The sequence below is a fragment of the Cololabis saira genome, chromosome 11 (assembly GCF_033807715.1).
Source record: "Cololabis saira isolate AMF1-May2022 chromosome 11, fColSai1.1, whole genome shotgun sequence".
Taxonomy (NCBI): Eukaryota; Metazoa; Chordata; class Actinopteri; order Beloniformes; family Belonidae; genus Cololabis; species Cololabis saira.
Genome location: NC_084597.1, coordinates 30,692,152 through 30,704,219, shown reverse-complemented (window position 1 = coordinate 30,704,219; position 12,068 = coordinate 30,692,152). Strand labels below are relative to the sequence as shown.

At 41.3% G+C, this 12,068-nt stretch overlaps 1 protein-coding gene across 7 annotated transcripts in view; it reads right to left on the bottom strand.

Moving 5' to 3' along the window:
- The window catches only part of sfswap (splicing factor SWAP), a 73,180-nt gene that overhangs the window by 12,206 nt on the left and 48,906 nt on the right, over nt 1–12,068 (bottom strand). For all 7 annotated transcript variants that reach the window (XM_061734337.1, XM_061734342.1, XM_061734343.1 and 4 more), the window contains one exon: nt 11,169–11,241. In XM_061734337.1, the coding sequence (XP_061590321.1) occupies nt 11,169–11,241 (73 nt within the window). The remainder of the gene's footprint in view (nt 1–11,168; nt 11,242–12,068) is intronic.

The window sequence follows — 12,068 nt, the reverse complement described above, 5'->3', positions numbered from 1 at the left end:
AGTTGGTGGAAAAGCCCTATTTGACTGAAAATAGCACCACTGTTCAAGGAATAGTTGGTGTCACTTTTCAACTGCACTGTTGACTCATCATCTGGTCCCAAAGCCTTTTGAACTCTGGAATAAGAGATGCACTGACAATTTGACACTTTTTGGTTAAACTTGATCTCCTTTTTTTAAATATAAAAAGGTTTGATCTGCTGAAAGAGATTCAATTTACATTTATGATAAATAAAAAGAAAGTACACATACTAGAAAAAAGTGTAATTGCAGATCCACTACAGTAGTTGGCAGTGGCGCTCTCATTGTCAGAGTGTGCGCAGAGAGTATTAGCTCTATGGTGTAGGATTTATTTTTCACCGAGCAGGCGATACGAAGTGAGTAAACAAACACTTAAGAGACAGCGTGAAGAAATGTTTAACAGGGATGAAAAGAAAGGTGGAGAGAGATGAAGATACGAGACAAAAGAAAGTCAACCGCTAAGACGACGAAATATGACGAAGCATATGTAGTGCTTGGCTTCACTGTGATTACAGTGGGAGACGAGGAAAGACCAGTGTGTTTTATGTTTAAAAATGCTGGCAGCGGACAGCATGAAGCCAAATAAATTAAGTCGCCACTTGAAGACATTGAAGTGGAAAAAAAAAAAAGTCTTAAATTTACTTTGGTCAAACCTGTAGACACCATGAGTACCTTTTAAAAATTAACTGATCATTTATATTTTGCCTCTTCTTAAAGCTTGACACTGCGAGATTTGGTTTCCAGAGTTTTCGCTTCGACCTTTTCTGATCCAGAGAAAGAGAGAGACACTCAACCCTGAGGATTTATATTCATCTGTACACCACATTGACATATAACATCACCTCACTGCCTTTATTCACATTCTTTAACACTAACACGCATCACTGACAACTTTGATTCAGCAGAAAGGTAGGTCATACTTTTGGCCGTTTCTGCCCTTTTTTTGTCTTTTTTTTCCCAGCAAGGTCGGACCTGCCAGGATGGCTCATAAGGGACGGCGTGCTGAGGCTGTCAAGAGGCATTGGAAGAAGGCGGATCTGTCTGTGGGTGTGGACACTCAGCTGGTACCTACACTGTGAAATTCAGTAGAATGCATTCAATTCAGGAAAAAATATCTGTAGATACTACATTCAATTTTAGATGGTTTGTCACTGTATTATTGTGTGTAACCTGCTTGTTTTTTTCAGTCACCTGTGACAGACTCCTCCTCCCAGACACCCACCACCCCACCTGTGCTGGAGGTAGTGCTTCAGATTTAATGCGTTTGTGTGCATGTGGATATTTTTTATACGGGGTTTCCGACAGTGAATAAGAGGTGGGCTGTAAGTCTTTTCCTGCCCCCATAGGCCTGTTACAATTATTAATAAATCAATTTGTCCAACAAAAAAAGAAAACTACACCATAGCGTTACTGGCCTCAATATAATGCCATGTGTGTGCACGTTTCATACCAACAGTAATTTGGGGGACATGTCGTCTAGCGGAGTTTGTTAATGTCATAAGCCTATTCCCCATCCAGCAGCTTCACGTGTGCTTTATGTTGCCTTCGTGCATGCCTCGCTCTAATTGATTTTCAAGAGTATTTGGCCATCTGCTCCCCACGATCATTTTTGTCTACACAACCTACCCCCTTTGCCTCCACACACAAACACACACACAATCATAGGTCTGTTTGTGTCACGTAGATCATACCTAAAGCAACTATTCCAGTAGACTATCAGTAGATGTTAAATGTATTCAGTTTTACACTATGTCCATTTGTCAAAGTTTTGTGTAATTTTAGTTATTGTCTGTAATTGGTTGTTCATTTTTTTTCAGACATCGGGGAAAGCTGCGTTGGCCCAGATGTCTCCCCTTTCACCTGCTCCAAAGGTATGGCTTCATATACGATTGTGATTTATATGGTTATGAATGTGTGTGCTTTTTAAAAATGTTTTAAAACTTTTTTGTAGGTATTGAAGCTCCGGGACAGCCCTTGGCCTGGCCGGGTAATTTTAAAACAACTGATTATCTTTAACGGGAACTTTTTTCAGTTTAAGAGTATCAAATAAGGCTGAACAATATAGAGAAATAGTCATTTATCTGTACTCATAATTAGCATTTTTAACTTACAATGCTGTTTTTAACGTCATCTATTTTAGCTGTGTGGTCCCATCTTCTGTCCAGAAGGTCTTCTTTGTCCATTCACAGACTTCCAAGCAGGTATGTGCTCAATAGTAATATATTTTGTAATATTTTTTTTCATTGCAGGCTTTACGTTTTTCTCTTCCTGTATTTGTGTTCCTGACTGGCAGCAGGACCATTGGTGAGGCTTCAGACGACTTCAGGAAGCTGCTGACCACCGTCCGTGAGCGTTGGGGCTATGCAAGTCTTTTTCCCTGTGTGGTGGTGGTTGTTTTTTTGTTTTTTTTCCTTTGGAATCTTTAGGTACAGGTATATTAAAAATAAATCCTGCAGGTATTTGTGCTGGACTTTCCGCCCCGGCTCAACGTTGAGCAAAAGTTCAAGCAAGAGTTCCAGCAAGAGTTCCTGTGTCAGGAGTTCCACCGCGTAGCAGCGTGAGGAATAAATCTGAATTAATGAATACAATGTTTTTGGTTGAGTAAAAGGAACAGAGCGTTGTGTTTTTAGTGTCCAGTTGCGTTAACATGCTGCATGTTATTTTCTAAAAGTGTCTTATAAACCTGTAGGGGAGGGGCCACTTTACTTGGTAAGACATTGAAATAAAAATGTTATTCAATTATTCGTTCATGCCACGGTAGGTTGGGAGTAGCAAACATGTATTTTTCTTTTTTCTTAAGGTGTTCAGTACGTCCACATTTCAGAGCACTTTCCTTGGAGACATCTTGATCTCTGGTGTAAAGATGGGGTAAGTCAAATTCATGGCATAATTTTCTCTAAACCAAAACCTTGAATAGGCCGAGAGGCGAATTGATCAGCAGGAGACCCTTTGCGGCCCCCTCTTTGGCCAGAGCCCTCTACCCCTTTGACTGCACAGATAGAAAATGTGTATAAGTCGAACTTGGTAATTTAATTTTTGAACATTTAACCTGAAAGGTCTTCACTACGCTTAAGGAAAAATAACAAAGTCCTGATACTTTTGCTCACTTGAAAAATGGGTGCATTCAGAGAGTGGGTTTTTTTAAGATGAGTTATTTAACACATCTAGATGTAAATAGCAGAATATATGAAAGCTAAAATTCTGAACTGCTGTCACACACTCATCTTTGGATGTTTAACACAAGTGTCTTCAGTCAACAACAACACAAGGAACTTGCCACATGTCTCCAGGTACACCTGAGTGACTCGGTGGGGATGCACATTCTGGTGCAGTTGCTGTCGGTGGCTGCCCGTCAGCAACTGGAGGCCATGACACCTAAAGTCCTGGCTTCACCCAGACCCCCTTGCCAGACGACCCACCAGACCAGTTTCCACCGGAGTGGTTGGGAAAGGCGAGGCCATCATTCGTAGCCCTTCCAACCCATTTGATTGGTCTCCTGTTAAGCAGAAGGTAATAAAAACATGCTGCCGTGGGATCACTTTGACTTTAAGGGGTGTCTGGGCACATTTATACACATAATGTTATAACAATGACTGTCATTGTTACAGACCAATCAGCTACTGTGGACAACTGCTGATCAGAGTGTGGGGATTGTTGACCAGCAGGTCTGTTCTGACTTTCATTTAAGAATAACTAGTTCACACAAGTTCCGTTTCATGACTTGCTGGTTCTATCTTGCACCACTTCTTTCCATAAGTGGTATATTACTTTGAGTGCATTAGTGGATCAGAACTATCCTGGATACCAATCCAGTGTACTGCGTGTTGACTTCGCAGTTTTTTGTCTCTGGTACACCTTCTTGAACCTGTTTCCTATTCTCATGCCTACTTTTGCACAAAGCAAGCATAGTTTCTGTGTGTACGTTACCCCTTGTGTGGTTGTTCAAAGTGGACCATGCACATTATTGCACTGATCATTACACATGTCTGTCCACAGTGGAAAACTAAAGGTAAGTACTGGTAAGTCTTTTTTTAATATGTCTTTACACATGGTTTTTTTTTTGTTTTTATCATAAAGGTGGGTGCAGGAAAAGAAAGATAAGTTACTTTTTAAATGTCTCTTCTTTTCTCTCTTTCAGACTGAAAACTAAAATACTTTCTCCTGATATTTTTTTAGACTGCTGCAAGTCAAAAAACCACCTAATTTCCAGAATGGCAGATGATCCTTCGGTCCAGTTCAAAGATAAGTTACTGTTTAAATTCATCAACATTTATTGTGGTTCTCGCATTACAAACGTTAACAGTTCCTTTTTCATTTCCAGATGTTGCTGAATCCACATGGAGGACAAACGCACATATCTAAAGGAAAATGCTACAGATCACAAATCACAAATTACCCACAAATCAAAAACAAGGATTACCTTCCCCACACCAATAAGCAACCTCAATGGCAATAAGACACTCACCTTGCAACCATAACAACCTCATAGATTGGAGTCTCAATAGAGAGAGAGAGAGACAAGATGGCGCCTGTGCTTGGTTACGCCACTGCTTGCCTTCTACGCAGACTACTGTTGACTACTATTAGTCTATTATTAGTATTACTACTATTCTTTATAAGACTACTATTGTTTTTTTAACATATGTGGTCATATCAGGCTGATTATCGAATTATCATGCCTCTAATGTTTTGAGTTACGACCGTTGCTCTCTTTTTGGCTTAAAGGAGTCTATGGAGTCCCTTTTTAGTGACTGGGGAAAGTACAGTCAAACTTTTCCTCCACCTTTTGTTTGCTCGACCGACTCATCTGAGTTCCTCTTACTGTTTCTTGCTCCGGGCAAAAAGAGGAGACTTAGTTTTTTCTCTTGGCATCAACGTTACCAACCTTTGTGTAGAAGATGTCCACATTAGTGATCATTGCTGAGTTTTATTTGACCTGTCCTTTGCTCCCAAACCTACGCCTAATCTGAGATTAGGTCAAAGAGGCGCATCATCACTGAGGATACAGCAGATCGGTTCTCTGCCATGTTTGACTCTAAAGTGCTTGAGAAATGTCATGACGTGGATAGACTCACTTATAGTTTTAACAGTCATTGTAAATCTATTTTGGATCAGATTACTCCTGTTAAATCTAATTTAGTGATAAAGAAAACCATGTCCATGGATTAATGTCTGTATTCAGGACATGAAGCGTCTCTGTCGGAAAACAGAGCGTATATGGAAATCTACCAAACTTGAGCTACATAGATTGCATCTCAGGGAACTGATGTTTTCCTTAAATGAAATGATAAAAAATGCCAGATCTTACTTCTTTTGTCAGCTGAGAGTTTTAAATAAGAAGAAGCCCCAAATTGTGTTTGACACCATTAGTTCTCTTGTGTGTCCTGTTGCTCATTCTTCTCCTGTTTCTTGCAAAGCTGATAGCAATGCATTTTTAAAGTATTTAATCAGCAAAGTCTGGGATATCAAGGCCTCCCCCCTTGTCTTGTAGTTGTTGAGCCAGCACCCCAAAATTGGTCTTCTTTTAATCCGGTAACCCAAGCTGATATCTCAGCTTTGGTAACCAGAATGAAGCCGTTTTTTCGTCTATCTGATGCTCTCCCCTGTAAACTCTTTTTAAAAGTGTTCGATGCCATTGGCCCCTGGGTTACTAAGCTGGTAAATACTGATCACTGCCATTATCCATTCCTCCCTGACCTCTGGTACTGTCCCACCACCTCTGAAATCAGCTGCAGTCACACCGTTACTCAAAAAACCTGGCTCTGACCCCAACAACCTCAAAAACCTTTGTCCCATTTCCAACCTCCCATTCCTCTCAAAAATCCTGGAAAAGGCGGTGGCTTCACAGGTTCACACTCATCTCTCTAACAATAACCTCTACGAACAATTTCAGTCCGGCTTTCGCCCCCGCCACAGCATGGAAACAGCCCTTTTCAAGATCACCAACGACCTCCTGATGGCAGCTGACTCCGGACTACTCTCCATCCTCATCCTACTTGATCTGAGCACGACTTTTGACACTATATCCCATTCCACCCTCCTCAACAGACTATCCTCCATTGGCATAACTGACACACCCCTAGACCGGTTCCATTCCTATCTCTCTGTCCGTACACAGTCCATCCAGTTGAAATCCTTCACTTCCCATCCATCCCCCCTCTCCTCCGATGTCCCCCAGGGCTCTGTCCTTGGCCCTATCCTCTTTACCATTTATCTTCTCCCACTTGGTCTAATCTTCCGTAAATACAACATCCACTTCCACTGCTACGCGGACGACACCCAGCTCTAAGTTTCCTCCAAACCCACTTCCACCTTCCCACCCTCCTCCCTCTGTGCCTGTTTGCAGGAAATCAAATTGTGGTTTTCCTCCAATTTTCTCAAATTAAACAGTGATAAAACTGAGGTAGTCCTCATTGGCTCTAGGTCCACCCTCACTAAATATTCCAGTTTCAACCTTACCATAGACAACTCCTCGGTCTCCCCCTCCCCTCAGGTCAAGAGTCTGGGTGTCGTCCTCGACAGCACCCTATCATTCCACACCCACATCAACAACACCATCCGGTCCGCCTACTTCCATCTCCGCAACATCAACCGCCTCCGCCCTTCACTCACTCCCAACAGCGCCGCAATCCTGGTACACTCGCTTGTCACCTCCCGCCTGGATTGCTGCAACTCCCTTCTTTTTGGTCTCCCGCACAAACTCCTCCATAAACTTCAGCTGGTCCAGAACGCTGCAGCCCACATCATAACTAGAACACCTTCCACCAGTCACATCACTCCCGTTCTACACCAACTCCACTGGCTCCCCATCAAACACCGGATCAACTTCAAAATCCTCCTCCAGACATTTAAGGCCATCCACAACCTCGCTCCCCCATACCTCTCTGACCTCCTTCACATCAATGTCTCCACCCGGTCTCTCAGGTCTGCTTCTTCCATCACCCTCACCGTCCCCCCAGTCCGTCTGTCCACCATGGGGTCTAGAGCTTTCAACCAATCTGCCCCTCATCTCTGGAACTCCCTCCCCCCTGACCTCAGGAACACCGACTCCTTCTCCCTTTTCAAGTCCCTCCTCAAATCCCACATTTTCAGACTGGCATATGAGACCTGATGTTCCCCTGTTTGTGGTTGCTCTGCTACGGGTTCTGTGCAGTTGTTTGTTTATATTTTTCATGAGTCTGTTTTAATTATTTTATTGACTGTATTGTTGTTGTACGGCGACCTTGAGTGCCATGAAAGGTGCCCTATAAATAAAATGTATTATTATTATTAAATACCTCACTGTCTTCTGGTGTTTTCCCCAGCTCCTTTAAACATGCCTTTGTGGAACTACTTCTCAAAAAACCTAGTCTGGATCCCTTAGTCTTAGAGAAAGTGGTTTCTGAACAATGAATTTCTTTTTTGGAGAAGTGTAACATCTTCGATCCTTTTCAGTCTGGTTTCCGTAAGCATCACACTATAGAAACTGTCCTGCTCAAGGTATCTAGTGACATTATGCTGTCTGCAGACTCTGGGAAATGCACTGTTCTGATCCTGTTGGATCTTTCCCTCGACATTTGACACTGTCGATCATGAAATCTTGTTAACAAGACTGAGGGATTTGGTTGGAATGTCTGAACCGGTTCTTTCCTGGTTCATTTTCCATTTGTCAAGTAGGCGCTTTAGTGTTTCAGCAAACCAGTTCCTGTCTGACTGCTGATTTGCTGTGCGAAGTACCTCAGGGTTCTGTTTTGGGTCCATTTTTGTTTTTATTATACATTACCCTGTTGGGTAAGAAAATCCAGGAGTTTCCTGATGTTTCATACCATTTATTTACAGACAATATGCAGCTCTACTGTTCTTTTAAGGCCTCTGAGATTCACAAATTGAATTCCTTGATAGAGTGCCTTGCACAGATAAAACAGTGGCTCGGAGTAAATTCTCTGCAGCTGAACTCCGATAAAACTGAAGTGCTGATGATTGGCCCTGATGATGTCATTCCAGCTATCAGCCAGTTTCTAGGTGATTTGAGTGTCTCTTTTAAGTCCAGCCTAAGAAATCTTGGTGTTGTCTTTGACAAAGACATGCCATTAGAACACCACTCCAAACAGCTGATGAGGAACTGTTTTTACCATATAAGCAATATCTCTAAACTAAGAACAGTTGTTTCCAAAAATGACCTGAAGCTAATTATTCATGCTTTTGTGTCATCTCATTTGGACTACTGTAACAGTTTGTAACAATGATAAAGTTCGGCCAAGCAATGAGCCCCCACATTTTTTCCATTTTTTCCACTTTTTGGCATCTAGCGTTGCCCCGGTAACACTTCTGATGGAGAAAAGTAATAGCCATCAAGGCACGAAGGAGACGCATGGAATGATGTATACCATGCCTGGATGCACGTTGCAGTTCAGGCCGCATTAACCTGATGATTCATTCACATGCTCCCTCATACAAATGCATAGGTTTTTGTTGCCATGGTAACAAGCCCCATAGGATAGAATTGGACAATTTGGTTTCAATATCTCAAAAGCTGTAAACAGCCTAATGAGACCTCAGTATGTTGTAGTCCACAGCAACCCAAGTATTTATACGTTGGATCAAAGTCTCTATGATATCGCGTTGCCGCGCAACAAGCGTCCAAAGTTCCGTTAGCATCAAAATGAGCATAGTTGAATATCTCAAAAACTGTAATAGCTAGCATGATGAAACTAAAATATATTGTAGTGCAACGCGTCCCGGGTTTGTCAATGTTGTAATGATGTCTGTACGATAACCTGTTGCCTAGCAAGAAGCGTCCATAATAAAATGGACATTTAAAAAAAAATGTAAAGTTAAATATTGCAAAACCTATATAAATTGGCATAATGATCTCTTACAGTCTTTTAGTGCCAATCGGCCCAAGTCTTTGAAATTTTGAATTATGTCTCTACGATAAAGTTTGGCCGAGCAACAAGCGCCTTGCTAGCCGCTAGCGTTGCCACGGTAACACTTTTGACTTAGAAAAGTAATGCGCATCAAGGCATCATGGAGACGCATGTAATGATGTATGCCATGTATGGGTGCACGTTGCGGTTCAGGCCGCATTAACAGACGGAAAAGCATGCGGAATAATAATAACTAGAAAATTTCAGGAAATTTTGATATGGGCATGCCCTACTGCCCATTCGTCCCCTCTCGCTCGTTGCCATGGTAACACTTTTGAATGAGAAAAGTAATGAGGCACGATGGAGTCACATTCAATTATGTATGCCATGCATGGGTGCACGTTGCGGTTCGGGCCGCATTAACGGATGAAAAAAGTGTGCGGAATAAGAAGAAATAATAAGAATAATAAGAAAAGGGAAACTTTTTCTGGATATCAATATAATCACCTTCATTTTCATGTTTTTCCTCGTTTTTTCGGCCATGTTTATTTTTGGGGTAATTTTGTCTTCCATACCAGAGCGGGGTCATGCTGTTTTTTTTACGACTTTAGCTTGCTATCAAAATGCTATCAAAATGGCCCTTCGGCAGCCATTATGTTGGCATGCCCATAATGAACACTACAGATACAATAGGGTCCTCGTACTCTCGTGCTCAGGCCCTAAATATAGCAAATGACAATGAACACACAGCCGTGAAAAATAGGCTCAAGCTATTTTATGGGACATGCTCATGTAATGCAGTCACCACTTGTGCAGAATTCAAATGGAGGAACAAAAAACAAATAACAGCCCTCTAAAAACAGGTGTAAGTAAGCATCGCCACGTTAGTGGTTACCAGTCACCGCATGAGTGGACAATGATGATGAGCCCGACTTCAAGTGCTTCCAAGGTGAGTGTGAACTTAGCAAAATCAGTGAAAACTGTTCACTGAGAGGCAAAAAGGTGATAGGTCAGAAGTCCTGTGTGACCGAGTTTGCCAAGGATACAATCTATAATTCTCTACATATACCACTAGTATGGCCATTTTTGTTACCGTAAAAAAAAAAAATCAATTAACCAGTGATATATAGGCTAAACTTATTTGCAGTACGGAGCTGAACACCACATCAGAAATCAGACAAACGTGCTGAAAGGTTATTGGAATTAATTTTGACATATCAGTCCTTGGTGTCTGAATTTATAAGTGCTGCAGGACAATAAAAAAAAGGCCCAATTCTGTGAGCTTCCTCAGTGGAAAGGTAAAATCTCCCATCTTCATAAATTTTCACAGCCAGGAGCTCAATTGCATCTGCTATTGCCTGCCATTCAAATAGCGCTGACCAATATTTAGGCTTTTCCCTCCTTAAAATCTTGGCAAAGCTCCCAGAATGAGAGCAAGAGGCAGAAGTGCATTTTAAATTAGGAAAAGCATCTACATGAGCTAGCAAGAGAACTTTTGTTTGAGTGGTATAATAGAAACATATGGCCTTGACAAATCCCAGCAACAGCGTTCAATAATACTGCTCAATACAATCCCCTGAAAGACTACTGACTTGGAAATCACCACACGAGAGGCAGCAACCTCTCCTCCAAACATTCAATCACATGGCTTGGGGTAACATGCTTGTCAATATAGATGAGAGCCAGAGTAAATTATGAACTCAATCTGGTGCAATCTACACTGGTTAAAAACTCAAAAATCTTTACAGCTTGACAATATATGTCCACTTTAACCTAGGTTGTGTGATAAACAAGCACAACCTCTTTGCTTTGTATTTTTCATTTGTTGTCTGCTAGTGGTTTAAGACAATGATGACATCAGTGACGTTGAGAGCTTGAAGTAGACCCTGAGCTAAAATTGTTATGATGAACAGCTGTTTCAAGGTCCATGATGAGCCTTTAAACACTAATAACTTGACACAAACAGACACATTTTGCAATAAAAGCAGCTCCACGTACTCAAGTGTTCAACAGAAACACATTTAAATGCAAGTGAGCACATCCTACCACTTTGTAAGACCAATTCAAAGACATAACACATGGATGTGTTGTAAAAATATCCAGTGGGTCTGGGGGTGGAAATAAAAAATGAACCATAGTAATGCTCCCCAAGACAAAAGCTATAAAAACCACTGTGAAAGTGAACAGCACTCTGCGTCCTTCCTCTTTGCATGATGGAAACAAAGAACACCACTCAGTACATTTATTGGGTAGGCTATAAAGCTCAGCAGAGGACAAATCTTGTGTAAAAGCAAAGAACAATACCTGAGTTATTTTGGACTGGACGGAGGAAACTATGGATGAGGACACTGCTTTGTCTTTCTCTTGAGACCCGCCCCTGAAAAAAGGAGAAAAAAATAAAAATCAATCATTTTAACAGGAGAGGTTATACAACATTCATGATATTTTCTGAAATGTTCAAGTTGGACAGGCATTGAGAGCAGTACGAGGAGCGAAGAGGGATGAGTGAAGTAGAAGAAAAAATAAATAAATCTAGAGCCTAAATTGCCAAAAACAGCTGAGTGTATAATTATGCAGAAACGCTACCAAAACCGCAGGCTTTAGATTAAACATCATGGCACAGCTTTTATGCTCTTTAAAGTCTAACATTTCATAATTTATCAGTGGCTTTTTAAAACAGAATAATCATGTGCATCAAGTTAATTGAACATAACAGGTGACAAGCAGAGCAGGCCGTTGTTGATGGGTGTGCGTGCGTGCGGGTGTAGATTTAAATTGAGAGAGATACACATGGACATTTGGTGAGGCCCGAATACAACCTTTCATCAACAAAAATATAAATAAAAATAGAGAGACCAATTTGTTGCTGAAATGACTCTTCTTATGTTGCTGGCTAAATAATATTGCCTCTCTGAAAAGATGTGCCATTATTTTGCAAACCGAAAAGCAAAATAAACCAGTCTTGGTCAAAAACATGGGGGCTTAGAGGAGGCGCCACTTTCAAATCTTGCTAGCTCTCAGAAGTTGCATAGAATAACTTTAATGTGACCTATAACCTGTACAACGCAATTGAAAGACAAACAGAAATCTTTCAGAGAGGTGAAGTAAAAATAAACAATTGAGATAATGTTGTTTAACCAATTACATTCAAACTCATGTTATATTGGAGCCAGCACACACCTGTCTCTGATCAGAGTGCCTCTG